Raw genomic sequence first — 14,891 nt, 5'->3', positions numbered from 1 at the left:
GTATATGGTGTAAGGTATGTATATGGTGTATGGCATGTATATGGTGTATGGTTTGCATATGATGTATGTAAGGTATGTATATGGTGTATGGTATGTATATGGTGTAAGGTATGTATATGGTGTAAGGTATGTATATGGTGTAAGGTATGTATATGGTGTATGGTATATATATGGTATGTAAGGTATGTATATGGTGTATGGCATGTATATGGTGTATGGTATGTATATGGTGTAAGGTATGTATATGGTGTATGTAAGGTATGTATATGGTGTATGGCATGTATATGGTGTATGGTATGTATATGGTGTATGGTATGTATATGGTATATGTAAGGTATGTATATGGTGCATGGAATGTATATGGTGTATGTAAGGTATGTATATGGTGTATGGTATGTATATGGTGTAAGGTATGTATATGGTGTATGGTATGTATATGGTGTAAGGTATGTATACGGTGTATGGCATGTATATGGCGTATGGTATATATATGGTGTATGTAAGGTATGTATATGGTGTATGGCCTGGTCACAGACCGGGCCGCGGGGGCGTTGACCCCCGGAACTCTCTCCAGGTAAACTCCAGGTATGTATATGGTGTATGTAAGGTATGTATATGGTGTATGGCATGTATATGGTGTATGGTATGTATATGATGTAAGGTATGTATATGGTGTATGGTATGTATATGGTGTAAGGTATGTATATGGTGTATGGTATGTATATGGTGTATGTATGTATATGGTGTAAGGTATGTATATGGTGCATGTAAGGTATATATATATGGTGTATGGCATGTATATGGTGTATGGTATGTATATGGTGTATGGTATGTATATGGTGTATGTAAGGTATGTATATGGTGTATGGTATGTATATGGTGTAAGGTATGTATATGGTGTATGGTATGTATTTGGTGTATGTAAGGTATGTATATGGTGTATGGCATGTATATGGTGTATGGTATGTATATGGTGTATGTAAGGTATGTATATGGTGTATGGTATGTATATGGTGTATGTAAGGCATGTATATGGTGTATGGCATGTATATGGTGTATGTAAGGTATGTATATGGTGTATGTAAGGCATGTATATGGTGTATGGCATGTATATGGTGTATGTAAGGTATGTATATGGTGTATGGTATGTATATGGTGTATGTAAGGCATGTATATGGTGTATGGCATGTATATGGTGTATGTAAGGCATGTATATGGTGTATGTAAGGTATGTATATGGTGTATGGTATGTATATGGTGTATGTAAGGTATGTATATGGTGTATGGTATGTATATGGTGTATGTAAGGTATGTATATGGTGTATGGTATGTATGGTGAATTACATACAACCAATTTATTTTATTCTTTATTACATTCGTACGTGATTCATATTTTTAATAGTTAACAGGTGTTGCTAGACGGACCACTGCTAGCAGGTGTTGCTAGACGGACCATTGCTAGCAGGTGTTGCTAGACGGACCATTGCTAGCAGGTGTTGCTAGACGGACCATTGCTAGCAGGTGTTGCTAAACGGACTATTGCTAGCAGGTGTTGCTAGACGGACTATTGCTAGCAGGTGTTGCTAGACGGACCATTCCTGACAGCTATCCTGGGGAACAAGAATGGCTTGTCCTCCTGAAGGGACGGCAGTGTTGTACAAGCCTCCGCACAACAGTCGCGTCTCTCTCACTTGCTCACTGTCAAAAAACAAAAGATGATCTCCAGTTAAATGTGCAGCTCATTTGTAGAATGCTCAGTTCACAACCGAAAGGGCCCAGGTTCGTTTCCTTGGCGGGGTGAAACGAATAAGCAAGTTTACTTACACCTGCTACTCATGTTCACCTAAGCAGCAGATAGGTTCCTGGATGTTAGCTTTAAGCCTGTAAGGGTCATGCAACGTCTAGGGAATATGGGATAATGAGGTTTGATTCAAGGAAGGACAGGGCAGATTCAGGGCAGTACGTGTATCTGTTCCTAAATTAACTTACTTATGTAAGGAAGGAAAGGGCAGGTCGAGTTCTCTGAATCAAAAAGAGCTTTAGCAGCATCAAGGCAACCTTCTCCCAAATTACCAACTGAAAAAGTAAAAATGGGCACAGATGAAGGAGTCACCTTTGAGGAAGGTAGTCTATAGGAGTGACCTTGATGGTCTGGATGTAGAGGTTGGTGTTGCAGTCTTTATGTCCACAATTATTGAAGATACTAGCTTGGTGAGTCCACTTTACTATCAGCATCTCTACTGCCCCCAGGTCCTCCTTCAGTCCTAGTACCCATCCTCGAGGCTGTCCGTGGCTCAGTCGTACCGGAGACCTGCAATATGCAGGAGCTACGTAAAGTGCCCCAGGAAAATTTCATGCATAGCTTCAAGGGTAGGTACGTCAGAGCCCTGTGATAGATAAGACAGTACTGGAGGCAAACTTCTTAATCTGTTATTACAGATTAATAAATATATTGTATTGCTGAGACTAAAGATGGATTACAACTTTTAATTTTGCATCAAAATTAAGTTAGCAGCTTGACCTAACTTAAGAGTTTATGTAATATAACTTAATATTATCTAACACATCATACAGATATTATATTTGCCGTTATTATTATTTCCCATCATTAACATATTTGAATTTCGTGATATTCAAAATTATTTTCGCTGAGTTATTACAATAAATAATTTATGTTCGGCTTAAAAACATAAGAGAGGAGGAACACTGCAGCAGGACTACTGGCCCATACTAGGCAGGTCATTCTCAAACCCAAACCCACTAACGAAAATGTTAGCCCAACCCATACCTGTACCTGAAGGGGGGTTCCGGGGTCAACGCCCCCGCGGTCCGGTGTTACCCAGGGAATAAGCTCTGATAAATCTATTGACTCATGTTTAAGTCTCACTCAAATCCAACCCCTTTCACTTATGTATTTATCTAATCTATGTTTGAAGGTGCCTGAGGTTGTAGCCTCAATCACCTCACAAGGTGGACTGTTCCATCATATTTGCCGAGTAAGTCAGTGAAGCTGAGTTTATAACTAGCGCAAGTTCCCTGGAAGAAGAACCTTCAGCAGCATCCAGATATTCCTCATGAAAAGTTGAGATGATTGAGATACTGAGAGATATACTGACCCAGGGAGGATGGTGGTGATGGTAATGTTGTTGGCACCCTTCATGGTGAGTGTCAGTTCTCCCTCCAGACAGTCCTCAGCTTCCTCAGGATGGGCCAAGTTCAGCCACACTCGGTACACATATACTGAACCAACAAATGTTATATACATACAATCTTAAATAATAAAAATTATTATTCTCATACTACAACACAATTTTTTACATACATAATAAATTTGTATACATAAATAGCAGCGATAAAATATTTCCCTATTGTAAGACTGAGATGGCAGACAGTGACACTGTAAGATGGAGATGGCAGACAGTGACATTGTAAGATGAAGATGGCAGACAGTGACATTGTAAGATGAAGATGGCAGACAGTGACATTGTAAGATGAAGATGGCAGACAGTGACATTGTAAGATGAAGATGGCAGACAGTGACATTGTAAGATGAAGATGGCAGACAGTGACATTGTAAGATGAAGATGGCAGACAGTGACATTGTAAGATGAAGATGGCAGACAGTGACACTGTAAGATGAAGATGGCAGACAGTGACAGTGTAAGATGAAGATGGCAGACAGTGACAGTGTAAGATGAAGATGGCAGACAGTGACAGTGTAAGATGAAGATGGCAGACAGTGACAGTGTAAGATGAAGATGGCAGACAGTGACAGTGTAAGATGAAGATGGCAGACAGTGACATTGTAAGATGAAGATGGCAGACAGTGACAGTGTAAGATGAAGATGGCAGACAGTGACAGTGTAAGATGAAGATGGCAGACAGTGACAGTGTAAGATGAAGATGGCAGACAGTGACAGTGTAAGATGAAGATGGCAGACAGTGACAGTGCAAGATGAAGATGGCAGACAGTGACAGTGTAAGATGAAGATGGCAGACAGTGACATTGTAAGATGAAGATGGCAGACAGTGACAGTGTAAGATGAAGATGGCAGACAGTGACATTGTAAGATGAAGATGGCAGACAGTGACAGTGTAAGATGAAGATGGCAGACAGTGACAGTGTAAGATGAAGATGGCAGACAGTGACAGTGTAAGATGAAGATGGCAGACAGTGACATTGTAAGATGAAGATGGCAGACAGTGACAGTGTAAGATGAAGATGGCAGACAGTGACAGTGTAAGATGAAGATGGCAGACAGTGACATTGTAAGATGAAGATGGCAGACAGTGACAGTGTAAGATGAAGATGGCAGACAGTGACAGTGTAAGATGAAGATGGCAGACAGTGACAGTGTAAGATGAAGATGGCAGACAGTGACAGTGTAAGATGAAGATGGCAGACAGTGACAGTGCAAGATGAAGATGGCAGACAGTGACAGTGTAAGATGAAGATGGCAGACAGTGACATTGTAAGATGAAGATGGCAGACAGTGACAGTGTAAGATGAAGATGGCAGACAGTGACATTGTAAGATGAAGATGGCAGACAGTGACAGTGTAAGATGAAGATGGCAGACAGTGACAGTGTAAGATGAAGATGGCAGACAGTGACAGTGTAAGATGAAGATGGCAGACAGTGACAGTGTAAGATGAAGATGGCAGACAGTGACATTGTAAGATGAAGATGGCAGACAGTGACAGTGTAAGATGAAGATGGCAGACAGTGACATTGTAAGATGAAGATGGCAGACAGTGACAGTGTAAGATGAAGATGGCAGACAGTGACAGTGTAAGATGAAGATGGCAGACAGTGACAGTGTAAGATGAAGATGGCAGACAGTGACAGTGTAAGATGAAGATGGCAGACAGTGACATTGTAAGATGAAGATGGCAGACAGTGACAGTGTAAGATGAAGATGGCAGACAGTGACAGTGTAAGATGAAGATGGCAGACAGTGACATTGTAAGATGAAGATGGCAGACAGTGACAGTGTAAGATGAAGATGGCAGACAGTGATATTGTAAGATGGAGATGGCAGACAGTGATATTTTAAGATGAAGATGGCAGACAGTGACAGTGTAAGATGAAGATGGCAGACAGTGACAGTGTAAGATGAAGATGGAAGGCAGTGACAGTGTAAGATGAAGATGGCAGACAGTGATACTGTAAGATGGAGATGGCAGACAGTGATACTGTAAGATGGAGATGGCAGACAGTGACAGTGTAAGATGAAGATGGCAGACAGTGATATTATAAGATGGAGATGGCAGACAGTGATACTGTAAGATGGAGATGGCAGACAGTGATACTGTAAGATGGAGATGGCAGACAGTGATACTGTAAGATGGAGATGGCAGACAGTGATACTGTAAGATGGAGATGGCAGACAGTGATACTGTAAGATGGAGATGGCAGACAGTGATACTGTAAGATGGAGATGGCAGACAGTGATACTGTAAGATGGAGATGGCAGACAGTGGCAGTGTAAGATGAAGATGGCAGACAGTGATATTGTAAGATGGAGATGGCAGACAGTGACAGTGTAAGATGGAGATGGCAGACAGTGATACTGTAAGATGGAGATGGCAGACAGTGATACTGTAAGATGGAGATGACAGACAGTGATACTGTAAGATGGAGATGGCAGACAGTGACAGTGTAAGATGAAGATGGCAGACAGTGATATTGTAAGATGGAGATGGCAGACAGTGACAGTGTAAGATGAAGATGGCAGACAGTGATATTGTAAGATGGAGATGGCAGACAGTGACAGTGTAAGATGAAGTTGGCAGACAGTGATATTGTAAGATGGAGATGGCAGACAGTGATACTGTAAGATTGAGATGGCAGACAGTGACAGTGTAAGATGAAGATGGCAGACAGTGATATTGTAAGATGGAGATGACAGACAGTGATACTGTAAGATGGAGATAGCAGACAGTGACAGTGTAAGATGAAGATGGCAGACAGTGATACTGTAAGATGGAGATGGCAGACAGTGATACTGTAAGATGGAGATGGCAGACAGTGATACTGTAAGATGGAGATGGCAGACAGTGATACTGTAAGATGAAGATGGCAGACAGTGACAGTGTAAGATGAAGATGGCAGACAGTGATATTGTAAGATGGAGATGGCAGACAGTGATACTGTAAGATGGAGATGGCAGACAGTGACAGTGTAAGATGAAGATGGCAGACAGTGATACTGTAAGATGGAGATGGCAGACAGTGACAGTGTAAGATGAAGATGGCAGACAGTGATATTGTAAGATGGAGATGGCAGACAGTGATATTGTAAGATGAAGATGGCAGACAGTGACAGTGTAAGATGAAGATGGCAGACAGTGACAGTGTAAGATGAAGATGGCAGACAGTGATACTGTAAGATGGAGATGGCAGACAGTGATACTGTAAGATGGAAATGGCAGACAGGGACAGTGTAAGATGAAGATGGCAGACAGTGATATTGTATGAAGATGGCAGACAGTGACAGTGTAAGATGATGGCAGACAGTGACAGTGTAAGATGAAGATGGCAGTTAGTTTAATATATTTATTATGCATCCCATACTCGTGATGGCAGACAGTGATAATGGGAATTTCACTATTTTTTTCGCTATGGATATATATATATATATATATATATATATATATATATATATATATATATATATATATATATATATATATATATATATATATATATATATATATTCAACAAGTCGGCCGTCTCCCACCGAGGCAGGGTGACCCAAAAAGAAAGAAAATCCCCAAAAAGAAAATACTTTCATCATCATTCAACACTTTCACCACACTCACACATAATCACTGCTTTTGCAGAGGTGCTCAGAATACAACAGTTTAGAAGCATATACGTATAAAGATACACAACATATCCCTCCAAACTGCCAATATCCCAAACCCCTCCTTTAAAGTGCAGGCATTGTACTTCCCATTTCCAGGACTCAAGTCCGGCTATATAAAAATAACCGGTTTCCCTGAATCCCTTCACTAAATATTACCCTGCTCACACTCCAACAGATCGTCAGGTCCCAAATACCATTCGTCATCATTCACTCCTATCGAACACGCTCATGTACGCATGCTGGAAGTCCAAGCCTCTCGCCCACAAAACCTCCCTTACCCCTTCCTTCCAACCTTTTCGAGGACGACCCCTACCCCGCCTTCCTTCTCCTACAGATTTAAATTCTCTCCATGTCATTCTACTTCGATCCATTCTCTCTAAATGACCAAACCACCTCAACAACCCCTCTTCAGCTCTCTCACTAATACTTTTATTAACTCCACACCTCCTAATTTCCACACTCCAAATTTTCTGCATAATATTTACACCACACATTGCCCTTAGACAGGACATCTCCACTGCCTCCAACCGTCTCCTCGCTGCTGCATTTACCACCCAAGCTTCACACCCATATAAGAGTGTTGGTACTACTATACTTTCATACATTCCCTTCTTTGCCTCCATGGATAACGTTTTTTGTCTCCACATATACCTCAACGCACCACTCACCTTTTTTCCTTCATCAATTCTATGATTAACCTCATCTTTCATAAATCCATCCACTGACACATCAACTCCCAAGTATCTGAAAACATTCACTTCTTCCATACTCCTCCTCCCCAATTTGATATCCAATTTTTCTTTATCTAAATCATTTGATACCCTCATCACCTTACTCTTTTCTATGTTCACTTTCAACTTTCTACCTTTACACACCTTTACATATATATATATATATATATATATATATATATATATATATATATATATATATATATATATATATATATATATATACACATACTTTTATATATGCAGAGATGTCCGGTAAGGTGTACACAACTGGTGATCAATACTGTAAATGTTCACATAAATTATATTGGCAACATCACTGTAACAAACAACTAAGACACCTCTGGATATTCTTCTTTCTATAAATGTATGTAGTGAAGTATCGTAGAATACAGACACATGTGCAACACCTAGTTATCTTATTGATACCTAGATATCGTAGAATAAACATGTGCAACACCTAGGTGTGTGTGTACTGATACCTAGGTGATGTACATGTGTCTTAGTCAAGTTGTGTGTATTATTCTTCAGATGGAATGCTGAAGTACTGAGTTAAGTAATGATTGTTACCTCGGTAAGGAGCAGCAGCAGCAGTACTGAGGAAGAATGGTACTCTATCTCGGTGCTGAGAGAGGAAGTCATCAGCTAGGATGCCCAGGTAAACACAGTGAACGTTAGGTTCACCACACACGTAACACATTCCCTGGACAGTAAAATATTATACAATAGTATCCAGTTATTATGTTTATATAGGTCCTGAGACCAGCGCTCTCACATCACCTACAAGCGCTCTCACACCACCTACAAGCACTCTCACACCACCTACAAGCACTCTCACACCACCTACAAGTGCTCTCACATCACCTACAAGCGCTCTCACATCACCTACAAGCGCTCTCACATCACCTACAAGCGCTCTCACACAACCTACAAGCGCTCTCACACCACCTACCAGCTCTCTCACATCACCTACAAGCGCTCTCACACCACCTACAAGCGCTCTCACATCACCTACAAGCGCTCTCACACAACCTACAAGCGCTCTCACATCACCTACCAGCGCTCTCACATCACCTACAAGCGCTCTCACACCACCTACAAGCGCTCTCACATCACCTACAAGCGCTCTCACACAACCTACAAGCGCTCTCACACCACCTACCAGCGCTCTCACATCACCTACAAGCGCTCTCACACCACCTATAAGCGCTCTCACACCACCTACCAGCGCTCTCACATCACCTACAAGCGCTCTCACACCACCTACCAGCGCTCTCACATCACCTACAAGCGCTCTCACACCACCTACCAGCGCTCTCACACCACCTACCAGCGCTCTCACACCAACTACAAGCGCTCTCACACCACCTACCAGCGCTCTCACACCACCTACAAGCGCTCTCACACCACCTACCAGCGCTCTCACACCACCTACAAGCGCTCTCACACCACCTACAAGCGCTCTCACACCACCTACCAGCGCTCTCACATCACCTACAAGCGCTCTCACACCACCTACCAGCGCTCTCACACCACCTTGGTGGCCCGGTGGCTAAAGCTCCCGCTTCACACACGGAGGGCCCGGGTTCGATTCCCGGCGGGTGGAAACATTTCGACACGTTTCCTTACACCTGTTGTCCTGTTCACCTAGCAGCAAATAGGTACCTGGGTGTTAGTCGACTGGTGTGGGTCGCATCCTGGGGGACAAGATTAAGGACCCCAATGGAAATAAGTTAGACAGTCCTCGATGACGCACTGACTTTCTTGGGTTATCCTGGGTGGCTAACCCTCCGGGGTTAAAAATCCGAACGAAATCTTATCTTATCTTACCTACAAGCGCTCTCACACCACCTACCAGCGCTCTCACACCACCTACAAGCGCTCTCACACCACCTACCAGCGCTCTCACACCACCTACCAGCGCTCTCACACCACCTACAAGCGCTCTCACACCACCTACCAGCGCTCTCACACCACCTACAAGCGCTCTCACACAACCTACCAGTGCTCCACACCACCTACCAGCGCTCTCACATCACCTACAAGCGCTCTCACACCACCTACCAGCACACTCACACCACCTACCAGCGCTCTCACACCACCTACCAGCGCTCTCACACCACCTACAAACGCTCTCACACCACCTACCAGCGCTCTCACACCACCTACAAGTGCTGTCACACCACCTACAAGCACTCTCACACCACCTACCAGCGCTCTCACACCACCTACCAGCACTCTCACACCACCTACCAGCGCTCTCACACCACCTACCACAGCACTCACACCACCTACCAGCACACTCACACCACCTACCAGCACACTCACACCACCTACCAGCACACTCACACCACCTACCAGCACACTCACACCACCTACCAGCACACTCACACCACCTACCAGCGCACTCACACCACCTACCAGCACACTCACACCACCTACCAGCCCACTCACACCACCTACCAGCACACTCACACCACCTACCAGCACACTCACACCACCTACCAGCACACTCACACCACCTACCAGCGCACTCACACCACCTACCAGCGCACTCACACCACCTACCAGCACACTCACACCACCTACCAGCACACTCACACCACCTACCAGCACACTCACACCACCTACCAGCACACTCACACCACCTACCAGCGCACTCACACCACCTACCAGCACACTCACACCACCTACCAGCCCACTCACACCACCTACCAGCGCACTCACACCACCTACCAGCGCACTCACACCACCTACCAGCACACTCACACCACCTACAAGCGCACTCACACCACCTACCAGCGCACTCACACCACCTACCAGCGCACTCACACCACCTACCAGCACACTCACACCACCTACCAGCACACTCACACCACCTACCAGCACACTCACACCACCTACCAGCACACTCACACCACCTACCAGCACACTCACACCACCTACCAGCACACTCACACCACCTACCAGCACACTCACACCACCTACCAGCACACTCACACCACCTACCAGCACACTCACACCACCTACCAGCACACTCACACCACCTACCAGCACACTCACACCACCTACCAGCACACTCACACCACCTACCAGCACACTCACACCACCTACCAGCACACTCACACCACCTAACAGCACTCACACCACCTACCAGCACTCACACCACCTACCACCACACTCACACCACCTACCAGCACACTCACACCACCTACCAGCACACTCACACCACCTACCAGCACACTCACACCACCTACCAGCACACTCACACCACCTACCAGCACACTCACACCACCTACCAGCACACTCACACCACCTACCAGCACTCACACCACCTACCAGCACTCACACCACCTACCAGCACACTCACACCACCTACCAGCACACTCACACCACCTACCAGCACACTCACACCACCTACCAGCACACTCACACCACCTACCAGCACACTCACACCACCTACCAGCACACTCACACCACCTACCAGCACACTCACACCACCTACCAGCACACTCACACCACCTACCAGCACTCACACCACCTACCAGCACTCACACCACCTACCAGCACACTCACACCACCTACCAGCACACTCACACCACCTACCAGCACACTCACACCACCTACCAGCACACTCACACCACCTACCAGCACACTCACACCACCTACCAGCACACTCACACCACCTACCAGCAAAGATAATTGGATAATAACAAGACAATGAATTATTATTATTATTATAATCAAGGGGACGCGCTAAACCCGGAGGATTATGCAGCGCCTGGGGGGGGGGGATGTGGAAGGCATTCAGGCTTAATTCGGGGAACTGGAGCACAGATCCAATTCCCTAAATCAAGAGCCCCTCACCAACGTCAAGGAACCTTCCTTGAGGGGACGAGACAATGAAATGACCTGCAACACTGTCAGAGTGCAAAATGCTTAACATGTTCCTGTCACATTCTTATAACAAAACGGTAGTTGTGTGTGTGTGTGTGTGTGTGTGTGTGTGTGTGTGTGTGTGTTAACTTGTAAACTTACGTATGCATACAAGTATTCATCAGTACACTCATGTCCGAGGAAGCAATGTGGACATGTTAGGGAGGTGATAAAGAGTTGCAGTGACATCATCATGTTGCAAGACTGACGGAACAGTGACTTAGCAGTGTCTCTTCTCTCTATGTCACTATTATCGTCCATTTTGGTTCCACACCCTGGCTGCTTCCCTCCTCCATTAGGATAGAAATCCACAGTACCACAACGCTCGGAGAACCCAGGTCCTGAACCATAACAACCACTGTTACTACTCTTATTAATACTATTATTAATAACAATAGTAGCAGCACAGCTACTACTACTACTATTATTATTAACAGTAGTGTTGACCAGGCTATAACAACTAATATTATTATTAATAGTAGTACTATCATTGTTAGGTAAGACACATATGCAACTGTCCAGTGAAGACTGGAGCGCTGGGAGAACTGCTTCAACAACTAATAATGGTCCATAATACAAGAGAAACATCCTCATAATATCCTTGACTGTCTATTTTTAAGAACCTTCGACCAGCATCAAGGTTTTTCCTCCAGCATCAAGGCTCCTCCTCCAGCATCAAGGCTCTTCCTCCAGCATCAAGGTTCCTCCTCCTGCCTGAACAGTGAACTAGTCTAGAGAATTAGATGAAGTCTTGTTATTTGATGGTCAGTGGTAAAAATTATAGCGGAACAAATTCAACATTGACCAGCCTAAGACCAGTCAGGACAAGGATGAGTACATGAGTACAAGTACTCACCATCAGTAGCAGTGTGAACAACATCAACAAAGGCAGCATCGGACTCGTCAAGGCGCACTACTGGTGACATTCCCTCGAAGTAGAGTGCTGATGGTGCCAAGCCTGTGATGCGACCAGTGTCTGCTACCCTTTCTCCAGTGTAACCTGTAACACTTGTAGTGTTGTTAACACTGATAGTGAACTACAACACTTGTAGTGTTGTTCATACTGATAGTGAACTACAACACTTGTAGTGTTAACACTGATAGTGAACTACAACACTTGTAGTGTTGTTAATACTGATAGTGAACTACAACACTTGTAGTGTTAACACTGATAGTGAACTACAACACTTGTAGTGTTGTTAATACTGATAGTGAACTACAACACTTGTAGTGTTGTTAATACTGATAGTGAACTACAACACTTGTAGTGTTGTTAATACTGATAGTGAACTACAACACTTGTAGTATTGTTAATACTGATAGTGAACTACAACACTTGTAGTGTTGTTCATACTGATAGTGAACTACAACACTTGTAGTGTTAACACTGATAGTGAACTACAACACTTGTAGTGTTGTTAATACTGATAGTGAACTACAACACTTGTAGTGTTGTTAATACTGATAGTGAACTACAACACTTGTAGTGTTAACACTGATAGTGAACTACAACACTTGTAGTGTTGTTAATACTGATAGTGAACTACAACACTTGTAGTGTTGTTAATACTGATAGTGAACTACAACACTTGTAGTGTTGTTAATACTGATAGTGAACTACAACACTTGTAGTATTGTTAATACTGATAGTGAACTACAACACTTGTAGTGTTGTTCATACTGATAGTGAACTACAACACTTGTAGTGTTAACACTGATAGTGAACTACAACACTTGTAGTGTTGTTAATACTGATAGTGAACTACAACACTTGTAGTGTTAACACTGATAGTGAACTACAACACTTGTAGTGTTGTTAATACTGATAGTGAACTACAACACTTGTAGTGTTGTTAATACTGATAGTGAACTACAACACTTGTAGTGTTGTTAATACTGATAGTGAACTACAACACTTGTAGTGTTAACACTGATAGTGAACTACAACACTTGTAGTGTTAACACTGATAGTGAACTACAACACTTGTAGTGTTGTTAATACTGATAGTGAACTACAACACTTGTAGTGTTGTTAATACTGATAGTGAACTACAACACTTGTAGTATTGTTAATACTGATAGTGAACTACAACACTTGTAGTATTGTTAATACTGATAGTGAACTACAACACTTGTAATATTGTTAATACTGATAGTAAACTACAACACTTGCAGTGTTAACACTGATAGTAAACTACAACACTTGCAGTGTTAACACTGATAGTAAACTACAACAATTGCAGTGTTAACACTGATAATAAACTACAACACTTGCAGTGTTAACACTGATAGTAAACTACAACACTTGCAGTGTTAACACTGATAGTAAACTACAACAATTGCAGTGTTAACACTGATAATAAACTACAACACTTGCAGTGTTAACACTGATAGTAAACTACAACACTTGCAGTGTTAACACTGATAGTAAACTACAACAATTGCAGTGTTAACACTGATAATAAACTACAACACTTGCAGTGTTAACACTGATAGTAAACTACAACACTTGCAGTGTTAACACTGATAGTAAACTACAACAATTGCAGTGTTAACACTGATAGTAAACTACAACACTTGACGAGACCAGTGTCTGCTGCCTTCTCTCCACTGTAACCTGTAACACTTGTAGTGTTGTTAATACTAGTAGCAACCTGCAACATTGTATTCTTAACACTGGTATTTAACCTGCAACACATGCAGTGTTATTAACACTAGTAGCAACTTGCAACACTAGTCTTAACACTGGTATTTAACCTGTAACACATACAGTGTTATTAACACTAGTAGTAACCTGCGACAGTGTTACTAACACCAGCAGCAGTAACCAGTAACACGGTGTTACTAACACCAGTAGTAACATACTGTGAGGGTAGTCTGGGAGTGGAAGCAGTGAATAGTAGATATTATTCTCCACTGGCACCATGACAGCGGTGCGGCAAATAATACCATACACAGCTTTAAGACTGTGAAGGTGTGACCTCACCTGCCACATGGGCACCTAGGGAGTACCCGATAAGATGAACTTGTTGTGGTTGTAAGTTGATAGTGTGGCTCAGGGTGTGGAGCAGGTAAGCTACTTGTAGCCCCACTAATCTTGCGTTAGCCACAGCCTGGGTAATGAAACAGAAAGAGTTAGTCTCTCGATCCAGGGAAGAGGAGGGTAGCTCTCATTCCATGAATCAAAAAATCCTTCAAAGGCAAGAAACATAGACCTACCTGTAAAAGTGGAGGCCTAACATGGCGTACCGTGGCCTGGTAGGCACACTGAGTGTCCGTGGTTCGATCCCTGGCAAGGGTGAAAACATTGAGCATGTTACCTTACACCTGTTGTCCCTGTTCACCTAGCAGTAA

General features: G+C 43.4%; 1 protein-coding gene across 3 annotated transcripts in view; it reads right to left on the bottom strand.

The window, feature by feature from the left end:
* Nucleotides 1-1,354: 1,354 nt before the first annotated feature.
* Nucleotides 1,355-14,891, bottom strand: part of LOC128699740 (inactive pancreatic lipase-related protein 1) — a 29,506-nt gene continuing 15,969 nt past the window's right edge. For 2 of the 3 annotated variants that reach the window (XM_070102454.1, XM_070102453.1), the window contains exons 5-11: nucleotides 14,524-14,650; nucleotides 12,394-12,537; nucleotides 11,640-11,878; nucleotides 8,172-8,304; nucleotides 3,117-3,240; nucleotides 2,114-2,311; nucleotides 1,355-1,698 (exon numbers count right to left, since the gene is read on the bottom strand). In XM_070102454.1, coding sequence (XP_069958555.1) covers nucleotides 1,584-1,698; nucleotides 2,114-2,311; nucleotides 3,117-3,240; nucleotides 8,172-8,304; nucleotides 11,640-11,878; nucleotides 12,394-12,537; nucleotides 14,524-14,650 — 1,080 coding nt within the window. In that variant the 3' untranslated portion in view covers nucleotides 1,355-1,583. The remainder of the gene's footprint in view (nucleotides 1,699-2,113; nucleotides 2,312-3,116; nucleotides 3,241-8,171; nucleotides 8,305-11,639; nucleotides 11,879-12,393; nucleotides 12,538-14,523; nucleotides 14,651-14,891) is intronic. The other variant, XM_070102455.1, reaches the window with a different exon arrangement.

The sequence above is a fragment of the Cherax quadricarinatus genome, chromosome 81, assembly GCF_038502225.1.
Source record: "Cherax quadricarinatus isolate ZL_2023a chromosome 81, ASM3850222v1, whole genome shotgun sequence".
Taxonomy (NCBI): domain Eukaryota; kingdom Metazoa; phylum Arthropoda; class Malacostraca; order Decapoda; family Parastacidae; genus Cherax; species Cherax quadricarinatus.
This window is presented reverse-complemented; position numbering and strand designations above follow the sequence as displayed.